At 37.4% G+C, this 23,702-nt stretch overlaps 1 protein-coding gene and 1 pseudogene across 3 annotated transcripts in view; one reads left to right on the plus strand and one right to left on the minus strand.

The window, feature by feature from the left end:
* PAFAH1B1 (platelet activating factor acetylhydrolase 1b regulatory subunit 1) overlaps nucleotides 1-23,702 on the minus strand; it is an 83,103-nt gene that overhangs the window by 15,623 nt on the left and 43,778 nt on the right. For all 3 annotated transcript variants that reach the window (XM_025851081.2, XM_073879258.1, XM_073879259.1), the window contains 3 exons: nucleotides 7,572-7,656; nucleotides 7,243-7,317; nucleotides 6,227-6,433 (listed from right to left, as the gene is read on the minus strand). In XM_025851081.2, the coding sequence (XP_025706866.1) occupies nucleotides 6,227-6,433; nucleotides 7,243-7,317; nucleotides 7,572-7,656 (367 nt within the window). The remainder of the gene's footprint in view (nucleotides 1-6,226; nucleotides 6,434-7,242; nucleotides 7,318-7,571; nucleotides 7,657-23,702) is intronic.
* On the plus strand, nucleotides 13,232-13,862 carry LOC112808141 (NADH dehydrogenase [ubiquinone] 1 beta subcomplex subunit 3 pseudogene; annotated as a pseudogene).

Below are 23,702 nucleotides of genomic sequence, written 5' to 3' on the forward strand. Positions count from 1 at the left end.
CAGAGAAAACTGAAGTTATAATTATTAAACCAGACTTCTAGTACCACATTATCTACCATATACCTAATTATGCTAGTGAGTAGGTATATAAAGCCAAAAGACAGACAAAGTCTCTTCCCAGTCTGACAGGAGACAACAGACATGTAAACAAGTAAATTTAAAGACAAAAGTTTTGAGGGCAGTTATGAAAGGCATCTATATGTAGAATATTAGGGGACAATAAAGAGTGCTTAATCTAATAGACAAGCAGAGCTCAGACACCTAAGAGGCAAGGAAAGACTTCACAAGATGTTACTGTCCATGAACAGATTTATCATTTTGATGCAAAAATGGGAATTCACGGACACATTTTTTAAAGATAATTCTTCTAAGATAATAGACATAATAAGCTATCAAGAATAAATATTAGGGGTGCCTGGGTGGCTCAGATGGTTAAGCATCCGATTCTTGATTTCGGCTCAGGTCATGGTATCGGGGTTGTGGAACTGAGCCCCACACTGGGCTCCGCGCTCAGTGCGGAGTCTGCTTGTCTCTATCCCTCTGCTCCTCCCCTCGAGCGCGCTCTCATTCTCTCTCTCTCTCTTTCAAATAAATAAATAAACAGGTAAATAAAATCTTTATTAAAAAAAGAATAAATATTAGAAACAGACCTCAAGAACATACTAAACTTTCACTCTGGTGGTCAAATGCTAGTCTGAAGTTCAATCTACCCGACACCAATTATATGCTCTAAAATCAAATGACTGATTCCATTCTTCCGATGGTAGGTTCAAATTTACCTGCAGTAGGGTATATACCAACCAATTTAAAGAAACTTAGAAAATGCATTTCGAAAACTTGGAAACAGTTAGGGGAAACATGAGGGGTATGGCTAAGTAGATGTTAAGACCTGCAATTATAAGGAACTTGTTACATAAAAAAGAACACAAAATTACATGTGATCACAACTACATAAAAAACTCACCTAAGAAAAGTAAACTATCTTCTAAAAAATATTTCTTTTCCAGAAAATGTATATACCCTTCTCAATATAAACAGATTTTTTCTTACCATATATTCAAGTACTTCTACATAGAAGTGATTTCTAATTTTGCACATATTTTGTTAGATTTATCCTTAAGTATCCTGGGGTTTTTTGATGCTACTATGTGGCATTTTAAAATTTCAATTTTCAAATTATTCATTGCTAGGTTTATAGAAATACAATGACCCTTTGTATAGTAACCCTGTATCCAGAGTAGTTCTAGTAGCTTTTTGGTAGATTCTTTGGGCTTTCTACATAGATGATCATGTCTGCAAGTAAAGACAGTTTCATTTCTTCTTTTCCAATCTGTTTGCCTTTTATTTCTTTTTCTGCCTTACTGCACTGACAAGGCACTCTTTTACAAACATGAATGTAAGTGGTTGAAACTGAACATCCTGGCCTTGGTTCCTGATCTCAGGGGGAAAGCACTGTTTTCCACCATTAATTATGCTCAGATACCTTTTAACCTTTTATCAGCTTAATGAAGCTCCCTTCCTAGCTTGCTGTGAGCTATTATCATGAATGAAGGCTGGAATTTTGTCACAGATGCATTTTCAGAACCCATTATGTTTTTTTATTGATGTGGTGTATCATACTGATTGATTTTCCCAATTCTGCACTCTGGGATAAACCCTACTTGGGTTGTATTAATTAACCTTTTTATAAATTGCTGGATTTAATTTGCTTATAATTTGTTAAGGATTTTGCATATGCGTTCATGAATGGTATAATACTGTCAGTTGCTTTCTTTTTTTGTAAGATTTTTGTTCCATTTAGTTATCTAATGACACCAAAAGTTCAGATGAATATTTTACATACTAAAAATAAGCTGTGATCTTGCAGTTCAGTTTCAGTTAACTTTCCATGCATTTGTCAAAGAACACTATAGCATTTTCTCTAAAATAAATATACTCAGAAAATGAACTGTCTCTCTTCATAGATGGTGAACAAGGCATTTTAATGTTAGTTTACAAATATCAAGAATTAATAAGAATTAATTTTATTTTTCCTTTACTTGCTATTTACCTTTTGTATGATTATAAAAATAAGTGCTCATGATAAGCTATAATGTACTTATCTAAAGGCAATAAAAATAACCACTATCCTACCAAAGGAATGGTTTTTCCATTCTTTCTATGCTATTTTTAAGTATAATGACTGTGTATACTTCATTATCCCATTTCTTCTCTGCTTCTCACCACAAGTATTATTCCATGCCATTAAAGACTTGGCAAACATTTTTTTTTTAAAAGATTTTATTTTTAAGTAATCTCTACACCCAATGCGGGGCTCAAAAATTGCATGCTCCACCCATTGAGCCAGCCATGTGCTGCGCACCCCTCCCCCTGCCTTTTTGGGGCAAACATCTTTTTTTAAAGGAATTCCTATTGTTAGCTAAATTTTTTGTGGGGGAAGGGAAGGAGAGAGAGAGAGAATCTTAACCAGGCTCCATGCCCAGCACAGAGCCCACCAAGGGGCTTAATTTTACAACCCTGAGGATCATGACCTGAGCTGATATCAAGAGTCAGACAACTCAGCCGAATGAGCCACCCAGGTGCCCTACAATTTTTCATTATCATAGAAAACATTATATAAATGAAAATCTTTGAATATTGAAAAATATCTGTCCTCATTTTGCAATATTAGGTCAGATGGTGAAAAAGAATTTTGGGTCAAAAAGTATAGACTTTTTAAGCCCTTCTGCTAAATTGTTCTCTCATAAGACTGTATCAAATGTAATGAGAATGCCTGATTCATTAAATTCTTATCACCACTGGGAATTCTCATCTAAGAAGTAAAATATACTGACAGATTTGAGATATACTGTAATATTAATATGCACTTTTTCTACTATTAGTAGCAAAGCCAAAACTTTTTTTACTGTTGGTAAGCCATTTTTTCTTCTTCTATGAATTGTCTGTTTACACTCCACAGTTCAATTTTCTATTGAGAATGATTACTTTTCACATTTGTTTTGAACTCTATAAAAAGTTGGCAGTCCTGGGGCACCTGGGTGGCTCAGTCAGTTAAGCATCTGCCTTCGGCTCAGGTCATGATCTCAGGGTCCCAGGATCGAGCCCCTGCATCACGCTCCCTGCTCAGTGGGGAGCCTGCTTCTCCCTCTCCCACTCCCCCTGCTTGTGCTCTGTCAAATAAATAAATAAAATCTTAAAAAAAAAAAGTTAAAAAAAAAAGTTTGGCAGTCCTTCATCTGCTTCATTTGTTGAATGTATTTTTCAGTTTTGTTTGCTGTTCATTTTTAAAAATATTTAAGAATACTCTACATGACAATCAGAAATAACATTTCAAGGGGTGCCTGACTGGCTAGGTCAGTGGAATGTGCGACTCTTGGTCTCAGGGTTTCGGGTTTGGGCCCCACATTGGGTGTGGAGACTACTTAAAAATTAAATCTTAAAAAAAGAAAAAAAGAAAAAGAAATAACATTTCAAAATACCGTTATGAACTATTTCAAATATCTATCCTACATTTTCCCTAAATTATTAAAGGTTGATGATGTAAATGAATTACTATAAAAGGAATAAATCTGTTGTATTTACCAGATGCACAAGGGAAATAATATAATAAAAACTTCTGTTACCATTAACTACATTTTACTGGGCCCTTACCATCTACCTAAATCTCTCAGGCACTATACTGCTAATATGTTATGTACACATTACTTAATTTTAAGCCAAAGAATTGTATTCCCAAAAAATAAGAAAATTGAGCCTTAAACATATCAAGCACTTTGTCCAAGACAGTCACAAAATTACAAAAAATTCTATGTTCTCCTTTGAGTTTTTGGGAAAGTAGTTCTATCACAATCTTCATTTAGCAATCACCTAGGTTTTACTACAACTGAATAATAAAAGTATGGAAGGAGAGTAGAAAAAGTTTTTTTAATTCCCAAAAATATACACAGAGTTAATTTAATGAGAGGAAAAAAAGCTTTATGGGTAAAAATGAAAAGAACATTATTTATGATAGTAGATGACTGGAAATGACATAAAACGTCCAAAGGAAGAAAGTTTGTTCATGGTACTGAAACACTGCTGGCACCAAGTACTCCTCTAGTGTCTGTCCAGTACTGTTTTAAGCAGTTTCTACATATTAACTCATTTAATCCTATCAAAAGCCCCAGAGATAAGTATTAATTATCTTCATTTTATAGATGAGGAAAGAGAAGCACAAAAAGTTAATCTGCCCATGATCACATTAATTTTGAATGATGGGGTCAGGACTCTAACCAAGAGCATTAACTCCCCTATATAAAGCCTCCACATATAAACAGAACTAGCATAAAATCATTAAAAATGATTCATCAGAAACAAAGAAATCTATTTCTAAAATAATTTAATAAAAAAAGAATCGAAACTAAATACAAATGATTTTCATTAATGAAACCACCACGTGTACACACATTAAATAAAGAGTAAATGGAAGGGAGAACTAGTAAGTAGTTGCTGAGATATATGGTATGATTATTATACAAAGAAATTTTAAAACTTCCAATTTTAACATTTTATTTTATTTTTTTAAGTAGGCTCCACACCCAACATGGGGCCTGAACTCACCACCCTGAGATCAAGAGTTGCGTGCTCTACCAACTGAGCCAGCCAAGGCACCCTGATTTGTAATATTTTGAAGTTCACTCAATAGGTATATTTTAAGATGGCACATTTACAGTTTTGTTTATGCTTTTATACCACTGCTGTAAAATCAATAATTAAGACTGGGTTTTTAATCTATTCACCCTTAAGCCTCATGACAGCAGTACAGTTTTTACAGTACACAAAACTATCATGAAATCAATAATTTAAATACATGTCTACATATATTTGAAAAACAGCAATGGTTGGGGCGCCTGGGTGGCTCAGTTGGTTAAGCGACTGCCTTCGGCTCAGGTCATGATCCTGGAGTCCGGGATCGAGTCCCACATCAGGCTCCCTGCTCAGCGGGGAGTCTGCTTCTCCCTCTAACCCTCTTCCCTCTCGTGCTCTCTCTCTTTCTAAAAAAAAAAAAAAAAATCTTAAAAAAAGAGAAAGCACTGGTTAATGTATTAGGTATGTAATCATTTCAGACTACATGGTACACATATGATTTAAGACTCTCTTCCAATTACTCTGCAGCCCACCCCATGGATCACCAGCCCATGGGATGGAAGGAAGCCACTGATTTAGAAACTAAAGAAAGAAACCACATTAGGAAAATATAAAACAATGTTTAATTTGAAGAACAAATTAAGTAGAGTCACATTTAAGTCATTACAGTATTTTAAACTGGACGACTGCTAGGCGATATAGGCTTAACAACCTGCTCATGTTTTCTTAATTATACCTCTATAAATGAAACTTTTTAAAATCTAGAACTTAGGGGCGCCTGGGTGGCTCAGTCTGTTAACTTAGGGGCGCCTGGGTGGCTCAGTCTCTCAGCTTTCGGCTCAGGTCATGATCCCAGGGTCCTGGGACTGAGCCCCGCATCAGGCTCCTTGCTCCATGGGAAGCCTGCTTCTCCCTCTCCCTCTAGAACTTAATCTGGAAAAAGCCTTAAAAGAGAAAAACCTACCTAAACCTTTTAACTATATTTTACTTATCTTTCTGCAGGTAGTTTATATAACTGTTACTGTATTGTGTCTGGATCAAAGGGAATTATAAAATTATAAAAACAACTTTTTTCTGGATTAAAAGATAAAACATTAAAATGTATATACTTACTGTAAAAAATACAAAAATGAGAGAAATACATAACTTATAAAGTGAAAACCTTCTATATCCCCACACCCCTGGAGAGAACTACTGTTTGGAATCAAAGCCAGTATTTAAAATACATCAAGGAGAGCCCAATTTGAACAAGTCCCCTGCTGAATTCTTTTGCAGAATATATTCATTCCCTGAAGTACTCATGTTGTAACCTTGTATTTTCATCTATCATCTCTGCTTAAAAGCAAGGTACACTTATGTCTTCATTCTCCAAAAACAAAAATTATTCAAGTACTAGGTGACCTATGGCCCCACACTAAATCAGTGACACCCTATTTTCTCAAATTCATCAGTAAACTTACTTGGCAGCTTGCCTCTCAGGAGCTACAAACTCCTGTCTTTCCTGTCTTGTACAAGTCTGCATTTTCAGGATCATTTTTTCCCTTATACCCAATTAACTTTAATCTGCTTTTAACATTTTTAATTTTTTTGAAAAAATTACCTTAATTGTAGCATCCTCTGAAGCAGAGACCATAACACTGAACACAGGATGGAAAATTACTCGAGTGACTGGACTCCTATGACCACTCAACGCATATTTTTCTGGTGGACGGGGAATCCATTCTTTTGGGTCTCGTTTCTGACCAAGGGGCCCACCCGACGTAAACTCTTCTTTTGCTTCATTTAGTTTTGATTCTAATTCCATAACCTTGAGAAGGAACACGGTTATATATAGATGGATTCCAATAAAAGTAATATATTTGATATTTTTAAAAACTGCCTTTAGTTTGCATCTGTTTATGCAGGATACTTGAAAAAATTTCAGCAATTTACAAAGCATTCATCAAATTTAATTGAAAAGATCTTTGTAATATACTACCCAAAATTTTATTAGTGTGACAAAACTGAAACTTGAGAAAAACTATGACTGTATCAACTACTTAACTAAAAAAATTTCAGTTTCTATCTACTAATTAGAGGAAAAGCAGTGCAATAAAAGCTGACATTATGTATGTGCTATGCAACTTTTCTAAGAGCTTTTTATGGATTAACTCATGTTAAAGAATGTTATTTATTTATTCTAACTTTGCCTACTGAAAGTATAAATTTTAGGACCAGAGTATTATTTGTTGCCTTCACTTTACAGATAAAAACAAAAGCTCAGAGATGAAAATGACTTCTCTAAGTGCACACTTTAGTGCTCTTTCCCCAGCTTCATACTGGCTCCATGCTTTCTTCCAATCTAAATGCACAAATGAGTTCGTTCATTATCAATTCTTTCAAGTCAGGGTTATGTATATTCACTGGAGCCAACATTTGGGTTGCATGAGTTAGCATGTATTAGGCAAAGACCTGTCTAGGTCAGTTTTTTTTAATGCATAAAAATGACTTTTATTTGCCTTTCAAGAATAAATATAATTATTAATTAATGCAGACTAATTGATATTAATATTTTCAGAAAGTTTATATAAGAACACTCTGAGTACCAGTGACTTTAAAGAAAGAAGACGTAGATACCTTCTTTTGTAATCTAATAACGGATGTCCATTTTTTTTCCAAAAGACCAGCATATTTCTTATCTAATTCTTCATTCTAGAGGAAAAAAAATGAGAACCTTTTGAAAAATGGCTCAACTACATTGTTTAAGGCATACAGACCATTCACCTAGGCCCAAATGTTACTAAATATATGATTATACAAAAAGGTGGGGGTGAAAACCTAGGGCCAAAGAACCACATAACAAATGATAGCATTTGTGAATAATTGACATGACTGTTCAATACTGATACTTGAGTAAAATCCACTTATTAGCTATACCACGAATAACTGTAAAAAGGCGAACATACCATATCTAATTCAGCTTCCTTTTTAAAAACTGAATATGCCTCTTCGTAGCCATTTGAACGAAGATAATCTGCTATAGCTCGATTTCTGAAAGAAAACAAATTCAAATGACTTCTAACAGAATCTGATTTTTAAATAAAATTTTATTTATTCATTTATTTAAGAGAGAGTGAGCATGTGCAAGCAGGTGGAGAGGCAGAGGGGGAGGGAGAGGGACAAGGGGACTGCACCGAGTGGGCATGGAGCCCTACGTGGGGCTCGATCCCATGACCCTGAGATCATGACCTGAGCCAAAATCAAGAGTCAGATGCTCAACCGACTGAGCTGCCTGGGCACCCCACAAAATCTGATTTCGATGTTAAATATTTTATTTAAAATCTCATAAATCTTAAAACACTCTTTTGAAAGTATTCCCTTCCAAATCACACAAGTATTTCATAAAAAAAGGAACCCTCCCCCAAAGCCTCTAAAACATTTAGTCCTGTCATAGTACATCCATAATATTAAAACATTATTCTTGAGCTTTTAGTTGTAAGTTTCTAATGTATTGCTTACCTTATAAGATGAGGGGACTCTGCGGGTCAAGATACAGCTTATAGAACAGCTAGTGATTTGTGACAGTAATCATCATTTTGTTCATGTTTACATTCAGCCTTCCTTTACTACTTGTTATGCTAGCAGACGCTCAAGGACTAGCAACTGAAATTTAGTTTTACATAGAAAATTGTTCTGATAAATTATAATTAATAAGTATTTAATATCAGAGATAATTTTAACCATTAGAATGGGTGAAAAAAGGGCACAAGCTCTAAACTTAGTATATCATAGAATGAGACATTTATTTAGAATTAGAAAATTCAAAGGTTAGAAAAGCTCAATTAGCAGGTGCCTCTTCATGCTGTCCTTATAATCTTTCAAAGAGAAAATCAGCTACCTCCCCTCCTAAAGCAACCTATTCCAATGTGTCTATCAACTTTTCTGAGCCTTAAGTACCACTGTGACAGAAACAGCTGTTTAGGATTTCCTTTAAAACATTGTAATTTAATTAAAAAGTTAACATATATGCAAGGTTAAACAAAACTTAAATATATAATAAGTACACAATAAAATATCCTTTCTACCACTGACCCCTCATATTCCATTCCTAAGGTAACCACTTAATCAGTGTTTTTGTATATTCAGAATCTACCTAAACACACAAATTCCTGCATAGTCTTCTAGAGATAATCAATATTTGTTTCTTACACCGTCACATAAACTCAATCTAAGCCATCATTCTTTACCAGCAGACATAAATTTGCCTTTAAAAAAATATATTGTATTCCATTATAGACATATGCTTTTACTACCACAAACAATGCTCCTATGACTACCCTATCAAGGCCACTGCCCACCTAATGCTTTAGGAAAAAAACACACTCTAGTAGTATTGTAGAATTGGTGGAATCAAGTTTTAATTCAATGGCATGTTAAAAGTAAAACAAACGGTGGAGAAAGATAATAGGGAATTACATCAAACACTTAATATTCCAGGTAATTATTAGCATACCAAAGATTAAAGCATAGTAACCAATGGATAACAGGGTCAAGCACATCACATTCATGAAAATGGGGGCTGAGGAAAGATAAATTCTTACTATTATTTTGAGTCTGTCTCTGTGTGCTGCTCATATCACACAGCCTGTACCTTCTGGCCTGTCCTACTAATGGATAACTTGATTCATAAGAAGTGTCTTCTTTACATGGAGCTGAAATCTATTTCGTCTTAATTTCCAAGTAGTTCTACTTGGGCCTTCCGAAACAATACAAAATAGGAAGGCAATGGATCTCTCAAAATATTCCATCAAATACTGTGTTGTCAGAGCCTGTGTTACAAACCTTCAACAAAAGTAAATTTCCCTTGGTTAGAATATCCCAAATAATAAGGGAAACAAGTTAAAAAACATATCTATTTCTTAGCTTTATTTTTTTCTTTAAAAATGTCAAGGGTAAACAAATTATATATAGTACTTGCAAATATTTAATGTTCCTACCTAGCTCCATTCTTACCTCAGGGTCAAACCCTAATGCCTGAAACTTTGCCTGAAGACACAGCACACAGCTTACAACTCTGAAGCTCATATAAGAAATAATACATATATATATGTAATACATGGACAAATTATAACAATTATTATCTTAAAGAACTTACTTTCTGTAAAGATAGATAAATGGTGGTACTTTTCCAGAAAAGAATAGTAAAAGGAGAAAAATGCAAACCAACTATTCCTTTTCCTTATTAAAAAAGTCCCGGGGCGCCTGGGTGGCTCAGTCGGTTAAGCGTCTGCCTTCGGCTCAGGTCATGATCCCAGGGTCCTGGGATCGAGCCCCACATCGGGCTCCCTGCTCAGCGGGGAGCCTGCTTCTCCCTCTGCCTCTGCCTGCCTGCCTGCCTACTTGTGCTCTCTCTCTCTCTCTCTCTGTCAAATAAATAAATAAAATCTTAAAAAAAAAAAAAAAAAGTCCCAACATTTTCAGATTACCACTGCTAACCCTTCCGTATAGTCATCTCATACCATGTTCTTTGCCAATAAATTCACATCGCCATGGATGCATTATATATGGCCTTTTTTTCCAAGAATTTAATTTATTTGAGAGAGAGAGACAGAGCACCAGCAGGGGGAGGGGCAGAAGGAGAGGAAGAAGCAGACTTTCCCCCCAACCCCCAGAAAGGAGCCCGGCCTCCATCCCAGGACTGCTGAGATTATGACCTGAGCCAAAGGCAGCTGCCCAACCAACTGAGCCACCCAGGAACCTCTGTATGGCTTTTTATCAAGTAACTTAATCTGTTCACCATGTCATGAAACTCTTCCCTGGTCAGTAAATATTCATCTCTAACATTATAGCTATTAATATTCAAACACAATATTCTATGATGTAGATGTACCAAATTTTATTTACGCAATTACCTACTGTTGGACTTTCAGGTTGTTTCTAATTTTTCATCATTTTAAACAATGTTGCAAATAAACATTCATACAAAGCCTTTCTCACATCTTTACATTAGAGTCAAAAGATGCTACATATTGAATGTGTGTATGTCATCCTCCTCCCCGCCACCAATTCTTATGTTGAAACCTAATATGATGGTATTTGGAGATGGGCCCTTTGGAGGTGCTTAGGTCATGAGGGCAGAGCCCTCATGAATGGAATTTAATGCCCTTATAAAAAGAGAATGTTAACTAGGAAGCAAGCACCACCAGACACCAAATCTGCTAATGCTTTGATCTTGGACTTCCCAGCCTCTAGAACCCTAAGAAATAAATCTCTGGGGGCACCTGAGTGGCTCAGTCATTAAGCATCTGCCTTCAGCTCAGGTCATGATCCCAGGGTCCTGGGATCGAGCCCCACATTGGGCTCCCTGCTTCTCCCTCTCCCACTCCCCCTGCTTGTGTTCCCTCTCTCACTCTTTCTCTGTCAAATAAATAAATAAAATCTTAAAAAAAAAGAAAGAAATATCTGTTATTAATAAGCCACCCAGTTTACAGCATTCATTAGAGTAGACTGAACAAGGACAAAAGTTATATACATTTTTAGGACATTTTGATAGCTACTGAAAAATTGCTCCCCAGAGTTATACCAATTTATATTCCTATCAAGAGTTATGTCATCCCTTTACCATCTTTACTTGTCAAACATTTGGATTAGTATTTACCGACTTAAAAAAAAAACCCAAGTTTTTATCCTTTGATTCTGCTTATGTAACTTTTGATTATTTATTTATTTATTTATTTATTAGAGAGCAAGCGAGAGAGAAACAGCATGAGAGGGGGAGAGGGTCAGAGGGAGAAGCAGGCTTCCCACTGAGCTGGGAGCCCGATGTGGGACTCGATCCCAGGACTCCGGGACCATGACCTGAGCCAAAGGCAGTCGCCCAACCAACTGAGCCACCCAGGTGCCCCCTCTGCTTATGTAACTTTTATAAAAAGTGGACTAGATGTTAAATTTTTAAAACTTCTGCAATATTTCTATATTCTATGTAGCTTAACCCAACATCTGCATTTTAGTATTTTTTTTAAAGATTTATTTACTTTTTTGAGAGACAGAGAGGGAGTGTGCATGAGCAGGGGGAGGAGTAGAGGGAAAGAAACTCAAGCAGACTCCTACTGAGTGTGGAGCCCAACACAGGGCTCGATCTCATGACCCACAGATCATGACCTGAGCCCAGATAAACGGTGAGATGCTCAACAGACTGAGTCACCCAGGCGCCCCTCGACATCTGCATTTTAAAAAAATGTTGTGTGGGGCGCCTGGGTGGCTCAGTCGTTGGGCGTCTGCCTTCGGATCAGGTCATGATCCCAGGGTCCTGGGATCGAGCCCCGCATCGGGCTCCCTGCTCGACAGGAAGCCTGCTTCTCCTTCTCCCACTCCCCCTGCTTGTGTTCCTGCTCTCGCTGTCTGTCTCTCTCTGTCAGATAAATAAATAAAATCTTTAAAAAAAATAAAATAAAAAAATGTTGTGTGGCAAATGCAATGAATTAGAAAGATGCAGGTGATTACAAATGTGCATAAAGCAGCACCTCATTATAGTTTTGTCACATTTATACTTTTTATAAAATGTTAAATACAATTTAAAAAACAACATTCACTATCTCTTTTGATCCTAAAACAATCCTGCCAAATTAGGTAAAAAAGTATATTACCCTATATTATATATTGGCAGATTGTCTTATCGAGGCCACAAAACTAGCAAGTAGTAAAATAATCTAGGATAATAATTTTTTTTAAAGATTTTATTTATTTATTCATGAGAGAGAAAGGCAGAGGGAGAAGCAGGCTCCCCACAGAGCAGAGAGCCTGATGTGGGACTCAATCCCAGGACCCTGGGATCATGACCCGAGCTGAAGGCAGACGCTCAACCGACCAAGCCACCCAAGCATCCCTCTAGGATAATAATTCTAAAAAACATTTACTGAGTGGCTGGGGAAGAAACTGGCTAAGCAGGTGGAACTCTGCACCTCCCTCCTTTCATTAGAGTGGTTCCATTTTTATATATTTCCATATATTGTATTTTTTTATAAGTGCTTTAAAAATGGACTTATAATGGGGCACCTGGGTGGCACTGTGAGTTAAGCGTCCAACTCTTGGTGTCAGCTCATGTCATGATCTCAGGGTCGTGAGATCGAACCCTGCATCAGACTCTGTGCTCAGTGCAGAGTCTGCTTAAGGCTCTCTCTCCCTCTCCCTCTGCATCCCCAGCCCCTGCACACTCTCTCTAAAATATATAAATAAATATTAAAAATAAAAGCCTATACTGCTCTTTAAAAATCCCTACACCCAAATCCTTGAAGCCAAAAATGAATCACACTTTTAACCACTAGACTTTTGTTTTGATAACTGACTAGATGTGAGAGATGGGAGAACACAGTTAATTCACAAGTTCCTAGTGAACTGTAGTACCAAGAAGAAAAAGAGGTAGAATATGAGTTCAGTTTTAAACCTGCTGACTTGAAATAGCTGTAAGATATTTAAGTAAAGATACATGATATGAGAGGTAATTAGATATACAGGTCATGGCTTGAGAGAGAGACTTGATGTAAGAAAAGAATTTGGGAAAATTAGCAATCAGGGAGTAGTGATTCAAACCACATAAGTGGTGAAAGACAATTCAGAAGAAGGTATATTATGAGAGTCAAAAAAGGAGACCAGAAAGTAACCGATGGAACCTTGACAGATACCAATACTTAAGAACTAAGACAGGGAACAACTTCCGTTTCTGCTTGGCTCCGGCTGGAGGATTGACTATTGAGTGTCGTGAGAGGTCAGATTGCTGTCAGACATGGCCCACGGACATGGGCATGAACATGGCCCTAGTAAACTGGAACTTCCAGATCATAAACAATGGAAGGTAGACAGGACACCATTAGCAACTGTCCAGGAGAGGCTGGTTGCATGAGGGCTAAGGGATCCATGGGACTGCAACGAAGCTTAGAGATACATGGGTGGCTTTGCAAACAATGTTTCCTTTGTTGGTGCATTATTAAAAGGATTCAAATGGGGATTTGCAGCATTTGTGGTAGCTGTAGGGGCATAGTATTACCTGGAGTCCAAGAATAAAGAAAAGCATCACTGAAGATAATACCTGGAAGTATCTTAACAAGATTCTTAACTCTCTTATAAGATTTCTTCAATGTTAAAAAAAAAAAAAAAAAAGAACTAAGGGGCACCTGGGTGGCTCAGTTAGTGATGCGTCCGACTCCTGGGTTTTGGCTCAGGTCATGATCTCAGGATCCTGAGATCTAGCCTGTACCAGGCTCTGCCCTAAGCAGGGAGTCTGCTGGAGATTCTCTCTCCCTGTCTGTCTCCCTCTCCCCCTACTCATGCGCATGAGCTCTCTCTCCCTAAAACAAATAAATCTTAAAAAAAATAAAATAAAGAGAAGACAATCAAGAGAGATGTGAGCAAGGCAATGGAGAAGGAAGCTTCAAAAAAATGGAGATGGACAGCAGTGACAAACACACGTGAGAGGTCAAAGTCAGTCTAAAAAGCACTAAAAGGTCCCTGTCGACTTTAGCAAGCAGTTTCAGAACTTCAAGTGGCCTCAGTATTCCATTCCACAATAAGGTTTCAAATGAGTACTGTAAAACACTGGAGTTGGCGAGAGCAGCGAGTTTTGAGAATATCAGGAATGGATTCTCTTTTTATTAGATGAGGGTAAATGCTTGGTTAACACTATGATATATGAGAGTTTGCAAAGAGGTATCACATGGCATTAATAGTATCACTACACAGAACAACCAAAGAGCAAGATATATATACAAAAATACAGAAAAAAAATTAGAACTTAAGTTTAAATGAGTCTGATGCCATTAGGGATAGCTGAATCCAGTGAATGTGGAACCTCTACCAGGGAAGGTATACCACTATCACTTAAGTAAGAGTAAGTAAAGACTGAAGAATCTCTTGGATCTAACAGTTAACTGTGCTTCTGGAGTTTGCTACTAATTTTGGTTGTTAATCTAGAGTTGATTTTCATCAGTTTTATTAAGAATGGAAGACTTAATCTCTTTTGAAACAAGTGGACATCAAGGCACAAGTTTATAATCATCTCTCCAAGAAACTTCATACACATGACTTAAATTAATCTATTAAGGGGTGCCTGGGTGGCTTAGCCGTTAAGCGTCTGCCTTCGGCTCAGGTCATGATCCCAGGGTCCTGGGATTGATCCCCGCATCAGGCTCCCTGCTTGACAGGAAGCCTGCTTCTCCCTCTCCCTCTCCCACTCCCCCTGCTTGTGTTTCTGCTCTATTTCTCTCTCTGTCAAATAAATAAATAAAATATTTTTTAAAAATTAATTAATCTATTAAGTCTCAGGAGATGAAAAAAAGCAACCAATCACTGGAATCAAAGCAAAATTCACACATAAGTGTAACAGATCATTCTGAGTAGACCCAAACTGGTAACCCTATATACAAAGCAAATGGTTAAAATAGAAAGAACGAACTGAAATGAAGGACTTTTATCTATGAACAAACAGAATTGGCTACACAGAGCTTAGGCTTACATATGGAAATACTGTTATCCTTTGAAACTATCACGAGTGAGATCTGTGTTTGCCTTCTAAACAACTCCAAGTTTATTAAAATGCCAGGGTTAGATTTTAAGCATTTTAGCTGACTTCCTACATTCTCTTCATTGTTCTTTTATCCCCCAGGAGAATTTTTGTAGCTGTAATATCACTTGTAACATCCCACCACTACCAACCCTTATAAAGGGAGGTAAGATTTTTAAAAGTTACTCCAAATGTGGGGTGCCTGGGTGGCTCAGTCAGATAGTTGGTTAAGTGTCTGCCTTCAGCTCAGGTCATGATCCAGGGTCCTGTGATCGAGCCCTGCATCAGGCTCCCTGTTCAGGAGGGAGTCTGCTTCTCCCTCTCCCTCTGCCCCTCCTCCCTGCTTGTGTTTTCTCTCTTTCAAATAAATAAATAAATAAATAAAATCTTAAAAAAAAAGTTACTACAAATTCTATGAACTGATAGTTAAACAGTATCAACTCTAAAAGACTGGATAGCACCAACAATAAAAGCAAAATACTTCAGGGTCCCCAGTATCTCCGACAAATTTAAATCAGAGGAGAAGGAATTCCAGAGCATGCATTAGAGGAGACTGAGGTGGAAGCTGTTTTTCACAGATAAAGAACAGAGGCTCAGTGAATTTAACTGGCCTTTTGGCTAGCAAGCGATAGAGCTAGGAATCAAACTTGGGTCTTTTGAAGCCAATGTGACAGTAACAGTGTTTTTCAAACTATGTACTCTAGCACTCTCAGGATGAATAAAAATGTTCTGTGAATTCTATAAGTATTTTACTTTAAATTCATTGTCTATATGAGGAGAAACAAGGTTAAATCAAAAGCTGACAAACTGAGTAAGATGTTTTCTTACCAAGCCCATTAAAAGAGAAACACTGAAAAGGCTGAGTTTACATGTTCAGGAATTAGGAAAGCAATGGAGTTAATGTTCTTTGTTCTAAAAGGCTGCAGTGGCCCAATAAATCTGGAATGTCTGCAGGGTTATGAGGGCACACTGTTAAGGTAATAAAGAAAACCAGTCAGGATCAAGCATGCCAGTTCACAGCACCAGAAGGATACTGTCACCATTAGTGCCCTGCTCCAGATGACCCTCACCAGCTAGGCTACACCATTTTACACAAACATCAAGATGAACTACATAGTACTGGGGGAAAAGATGAATAAAGTTCATTTCAAGCAGAGACACTACTGAGGGTCATTCCATAGCTGCTGCCATAGGACATCAACTAAGTTTCAGACAGGTAACATGACTTCTTAAATATGCTACAACTGCCCATTGGTCACAGGTCTTATACCTCTCCAACCACATGTGCCCTGACAAAGGGTTACGATGATCATCCTTCACTATCACACTTGAAAAGATGTACCTACTTCGTAAGGGTAGATCAGGATTCAACAACTACTAGTCTTGGGATAAGTATGAGCACAGCAAGAGGTCACAATGAAACCTTATCTTGGCAGTGATGAAGTAAAAGAAAATGAAATTAGGGTGAGTATGAGTGGACCCTCATCTTCACCATTATGCAAAAGAATATATATCTGGTATACTGGCCTGTTAGTTACCACTGCTCTTCAGCAGAGCTCTGGGTCTGAGGTAACATCCACCCCTCCTTCTCCACACATAGGAGCAACAAAACTATCTACTAAATAAGTATACTATGTTGGACTTTTTTTTTTTTTAAAGCAAAACAAAAATAAACACAAAAATATGCATTACTGTTCATTCTCATATTTAGATAAAATTTTTTGAGTTATGGAACCACAAAGCAGAAGTCACTGTATTTTTTTCTTTAAAGATTTTATTTGACAGAGAGAGAGAGTGGCGACGGAGGGAGAGTGAAAAGCAGGCTCCCCACTGAGCAGGGAGCCCCAATGCGGGGCTCGATCCCAGGACCCTGGGATCATGACCTGAGCCGAAGGCAGACGCTTAACCGACTGAGCCACCCAGGTGCCCCCAGAAGTCACTATTGAACAGATCAGTTTTGATCTTCTCCCTTATGTTTTCTTTTTTATATCTTTTAACCTGTTAAGAAAAAGAACCTTACTGAAAACTAAGGTAAATGAAGGTATGATTATGACATGATTTCACACTAACTAGGCTATACTTCTGATTATGCTTTTTCAAATTAATGATACATATATTACTGACTGACATTTAAAAAGTTGCATAGCCTACTATAATCAGAAATCAGTGATGTCAACAAACAGATGGGAGATTTTGCCTCAGTTCCTCAGTACAACTTCCAAAACATTTTCTCCCTTTTCCTCTAACTTTAATATAAAGTCTACAGTAATTTTTAAAGATATTTATTTTAACTGTGAGAGCCACTTAGAATATATTTCTGTAAGAAATTATTTTGCAGGGTGCCTGGGTGGCTCAGTTGGTTAAGTGACTGCCTTCGGCTCAGGTCATGATCCTGGAGTCCCAGGATCGAGTCCCACATCGGGCTCCCTGCTCAGTGGGGAGTCTGCCTCTCCCTCTGACCCTCTTCCCTCTCGTGCTGTCTTTCATTCTCTCTCAAAAAAAAAAAAAAACTTAAAAAAAATTATTTTGCATACTTAAGAAACCCATAAAGTCAGGTTGTTGGGGTGCTTGGGTGGCTCAGTTGTTAAATGTCTGCCTCCGGTTCAGGTCACGGTCTCAGGGTCCTGGGATCGAGCCCCGCATCAGGATCCCTGCTTGGTGGGGAGTCTGCTTCTCCCTCTCCCACTACCCCTGCTTGTATTCCCTATGTTTCTATTTGTCAAATAAATAAATAAAATCTTAAAAAAAAAAGGAAAAGAAAGTCAGGTTGTACAACAGGGATAAACAATACTGAGCTGTCATATATTGGGAAGTTTGAAACATTTACATTTTTAAAATGTAAAGCAAAAGGGATGAGTGTCTGTTATATTCCCAGCTTCACACTAGGGAATATAAAAGAGGATTAGGTTATGGTCCCTTGTCTTCCAGGAGTTTATAAATCTATCTAAGGAATAAAACCAAAGTTACCAAAATATGTGACACCTAATTAAAAAAAGAGAGAAACAAGAGTAAATGGAAGAATTTTTTAAAAAAAGGCAAGATGTGAGCTGAGCCTTAAAGGAAAAAGAAATAGCAGGCATTATAAGGAGGTGGGGAAAGGGAATGAGAATGGTACACAATGAAGACCTCAATGTATATTTAATCAAATCATTCAACATTCTTTGATTTTTTTTTTAAGAGACTGATTTATTTATTTGAGAGAGAGGGAGTGCGGGGGGCAGAGGGGAAGAGAGAGAGAGAGAAACCTTAGCAGACTCTGTGCTGAGTGAGAAGCTGGACATGGGACTCGATCCCATGACACCAAGGTCACGGCCCCCAGCCAAAAACAAGTCTGGCACTTAGCTTCTGTGCCACCCAGGCACCCCTCAACATTCTTGACTTTAAAACATTCCTTAACAATGGAAAGGTCTTCATAACATTAAAGAAAAGTACCTCTTCATTAATATATTTTTTAAAGATTTTATTTATTTATTTGACAGAAAGAGACACAGTGAGAGAGGGAACACAAGCAGAGGGAGCAGGAGAGGGAGAAGCAGGCTTCCTGCTGACCAGGGAGCCCGATGTGGGGTTCAATCCCAAGACCTGGGATCATGACCTGAGCCGAAGGCAGACGCTTAACGACTGAACCACCCAGGCGCCCCTCTTCATTAATAGTTTTTAAAAAGATATCTCTCAGGGGTGCCTGGATGGCTCAGTCAGTTAAGCCTCCGACTCTTGATTTTGGCTCAGATCATGATATCGGAGCCCTGCATCAGGCTCCACACTGGGGCGTGGAGCCTGCTTAAGATTCACTCTCTCCCTCTCCCTCTGCCCCCTCCTTCCCTCCCTAAATAAAAAATAAACAAATAAATCTCAAACCTTCAACCAAAAATTGAATACTTAATGGCAAAACACTACAAATATTTGCACTAAAGCCAAGAACAAGAACAAGGATGCCTATAATCACTACTATTATTTTAAATGGTTTCAAAAGCAATCCCATCTAATAGATATAAATACTGAAATGAGATTAAGATAATGAGAGAAATGGCTGAAAAGACAGGACAGAAGCAGAATATGAAGGACATGCAAGGCAAGAAAAGCCAGTTTAATGAAAGTGATATTTTAAAAAGACCTATTTATCAGAAGTATAGTGGCAGATTAGATGGACGGGAAACCAAAGGAAGACCATCATATAATAAGTCAAGCCCTAAAGAATAAAAGTGAAGATCCCTTAAAATCAGGTCATCATAAATTGCATCATCACTAAATATAGCTTTCATTTGTTGATGGATCATAGTTTTTACCCTGCAACGAACTGGAGGATAGTCAATAATCTACAATGGGTCAAGTCCTAACATATGGTTGTCATTCCACCGCTGCCTGATCAATCATTTACTTGTCCCTTGTCCCCTTGCCTCAATTCTCAAATATCTGGTTGTATTCTAGCCTTGGGTTGACCTCCAACCTCACACAGGAAATAGGAGCTACTCAGTATATAACATTCTCAACTTATTGTTATTTGTGGCACTGTCTTTCTCTCCTACAATGTTTCTTCTTCTAATACAATAGAGTAAGATCAAATCTTTCAGTGAAATAAAATGTGATATATAAGCACAATAAAGGGGCTTTGTATGAGTTCTACAGAAAGTCAACAATTTTGGTCTTGATGACCATATCTTGTTTTTTGTTTTTTTTTTTAAGATTTTATTTATTTATTTGAGAGAGCGAGCAAGAATCTGAAGCAGACTCTGGGCTGAGCGAAGAGCCCAACATGGAACTTGATCCTACAACCACGAGATCCTGACCTGAGTCAAAAACCAAGCCACCCTGGCTCCCCTTGCTTATCTCTTTAGAGATACTTACACTTCATTCTTGTTAACAAATGTTGAAATATACTTTTTGAAACAATCAACAATTTCATAATTTTTGGTTCAAACCCACAAATGAAGTATGTGTTTTGGTTTACTGGTTTATTGTTTTGACAAATCTAACATGAACAATAGGAAAAAATACCAGTACTCCTACAGTATAGGGTGGCATTACTTGTTATCTGGAATGATCAGAATATGACACATTCTACTGAATGAAATATTTCAATTAAAAATCAATTTTCAAAAAATAAAAAGAATGGGGCGCCTGCATGACCCAGTTCGTTAAGTGTCCGACTCCTGATTTTGACTCAGGTCATGACCTCAGGGTGGTGGGATTGAGCCCTGTGTGGGGAGGGTGCTTGTCCCTCTTCCTTCCCCACTTGCACTCTCTCTGTTTCAAATAAATAAATAAATAATTAAATAAATAAAATCTTAAGAAAAAAAACTACTCAAAAAATTAAAAGATTATGGGGTACCTGGGTGGCTCAGGTGGTTAAGCATCTGCCTTTGGCTCGGGTCATGATCTCTGGGTCCTGGATGGAGCCCCACATTGGGCTCCCAGCTCAGCAGGGAGTCTGCTTCTCCCTCTCCCTCTCCTTTCCCCCTGCTTGTGCTCTGTCTCTTTCTCTCTCTCTAATAAATAAAATCTTTAAAAAAATAAAATAAAAAAATAAAAAGATTAAATATAACAAATGGAATACTTAAATCTCCCTTTGAAGACTCAGAAGGCCCCTTATAATATTTTACTGCAAGGCAATAATTAGAAATTTTAGTGATCATTGTATGGGATGTGATAATATAGGCAATATGGTTATAGGCTCCACGATTGTCAACTTTTTAAAGTTTAAAAAGCAGCAGAATCTGAAAGCATAAGCTAGATAAAAGCAATATATTAAGAAGCTTATATTTAAATATACAGTTAACCCTCTAAAAAACAGGGGGTTTTGAACTGTGTGAGTCTATTTATATTGTGGGAGTTTTTTCCCCAATATATACAGTACAGTCCTATAAATAAATTTTCTCTTCCTTATGATTTTTTTTCTTTTTTCTTTTTTTTAAAGATTTTATTTATGTATTTGACAGAGAGAGACACAGCAAGAGAGGGAACACAAGCAGGGGGAGTGGGAGAGGGAGAAGCAGGCTTCCCGCTGAGCAGGAAGCCCGATAATGCGTGACTCAATCCCAGGACCCCGGGGTCACGACCTGAGCCAAAGGCAGATGCTTAATAACTGAGCCACCTCAAAAAAGAGGTGCCCCTCTTTTTTGTTTTTTGAGAAAGAGAGAAAGAGCTCACGAGCAGGGCAGAGGGAGAGAGGGAATCCCAAGCAGGCTCCCACTCAGCACAGAGCCTGACTCAGGGCTGGATTTCACAACCCTGAGAGATCATGACCTGAGCAGAAATCACAAGTCAGACACCCAACTGACTGAGCCACCCAGGCGCCCCCCCAGCTTATAAATTTCTTAATAATATTTTCCTCTCTCTAGCTTACTTTATTGTTAGAATACAGTATTTAATACACAAAACATACAAAATATGTGTTAGTCAACTCTTTATGTTATCAGTAAGGCTGCTGTTCAACAGTAGTTAGGTTTTGGGAAGAGTCAAAAGTTACATGTTGATTTTCAACTAAGCAAAGGGTGGGAATCCAAACCCCCACATTGTTCAAGGGTCAACTATATTTACTTTAAAGTCAATGAAAATATACAGCTATTTTTGTGAATATAAAAACCTGAAATTGAGAGGATATGGATTACAGACACAGTCTTATTTCAGTCCCAGCATCAAATTCATTATTTTGCTTTCACTGCCCGATATGAAGAAAATTCTAATTCACACAGATGAGCAGTACAAACAGTAACTGGATTTAAACAGCTCAAATGCAGTATCAGAGTATTCTTTAAACTGAACCAAAAGATTTTAAAAGGAATGGGAATGCCTGTTTGAAAACTGAACCACTAATAAGATCTAAACATTGCTCTCATTCCTATTATAGATCCTAAAGCCAGACAAGAAGTGTTCAGAACTTTAAACCCTAAAATTACCAGTAATAGGATACTGCCATGATTCTATTTGTTGTGCCTACAACTTGTCTTCACAACTATTTCCAACATGATGACAATGTGCACCTGTGCGAGCCTTGTGTGGCATCTAACTCAACTCCATGAACATGTGTAACTGTAGTGTATTCTCATGTACAATTTTACATGTACAGGTAAGGGCAGATCTTTACTTTTTTTTAAAGACCAGGGCAGAACAACTTTCTAATCAATGCTAAATATATATATAATATTCATATATGCACAGGAGTAACTTGAACACTTCAATTAATAGCAGAAGTTAGTTTTTAAAAGCAAAATACAGCTTAAAAATACATTATAGTCATGAAAAGACATGGAGGAACCTTAAATGCATATAGCCAAATCAAAGAAGTTATTCTGAAAAGGCTATATACCATATGAGTCCAACTTTCTGGAGGTGGAAATTACGGAGATGGTAAAAAGATCAGTGGTTGCCAAGGGATGGACAAATAGGTGGAGCACTGGGGATTTTTAGGGCAGTGAAGCTATATATAGGTAAAGCAGAATTGAAGAGTAGGGTAAAGAAAATTAGCTTTAATGTGTTGGCCAGAATTAGCTAACAGAGATAAACAATAAATTATCTAAAAAGGGTTTCAGATCACTTTTAGGAAACTTGCCAGCTCACCTGAAGAGGATCTGGGAAGTCGAGAGACAACATGCCTCCCGGGCAAAGGACTATAATAAGATGACAGAAAGGTGTTCTAAGACAGCACACTTAGTTTCAAGCTATCTCATTTTTTCCCACAAACAGAACTATCCTCAAAGATGGCTAAGAAGAAGGAAGGATGCAACACAGAACCTATGAATATTTTCTTAAGAGAAGGGGAAAAGTACGCCTGGCTGACTCAGTCAGTAGAGCATGCAACAATTGATCTCAGGGTTGTAAAGGCAAGCTCCACATTGCGTGTAGAGATTACTTAAAATCAAGAAAGAAAGAAAGGAAAGAAAGAAAGAAAAGAAAGAAAAAAAAAAGAGAAGGGGAAAAGTAATAAAGCAAATAAAATAGAGGAAAGCATGCTTTAGAGAGGAATAACCCCAAGAAGAAGGGGAAAATTAGATAACTCTATATTCTCAAAGAAATCTGTGGTTAACATAAAACTAAATAAATAAATAAATAAAATCTTTATTTTTAATTTTTATTTTTTAAAGATTTTTTATTTATTTATTTGACAGACAGAGACAGCAAGAGAGGGAACACAAGCAGGGGGAGTGTGAGAGGGAGAAGCAGGATTCCCGTCGAGCGGGGAGCCCGATGCGGGGCTCGATCCCAGGACCCTGGGATCATGACCCGAGCCGAACGCAGACGCTCAATGACTGAGCCACCCAGGTGCCCTGATAAATAAAATCTTTAAACAAAAAAAAAAAAAAAAGAAAAGAGAACATTCCTAAAATAAAATCTAGCTTGGTGAATATGAAGATAGGAGAAAAAACACACTATGGATACACAGGCAGAAAAGTAAGGAGAAATACCAGGCTGACCTACAACATCTCCATTGCAACTTGTTATCTATACTTCCTTTGTTTAAAAGAGAATTCAATAAATTTTACTCTTATTATACAAAAAATAAGAAGTATATTTGCCTTGTAAAATATTCAAACAATACTGTCAC

The sequence above is a fragment of the Callorhinus ursinus genome, unplaced genomic scaffold, assembly GCF_003265705.2.
Source record: "Callorhinus ursinus isolate GAN/ISIS: 27379988/994484 unplaced genomic scaffold, GSC_fseal_2.0 scaffold34, whole genome shotgun sequence".
NCBI classification, from domain to species: domain Eukaryota; kingdom Metazoa; phylum Chordata; class Mammalia; order Carnivora; family Otariidae; genus Callorhinus; species Callorhinus ursinus.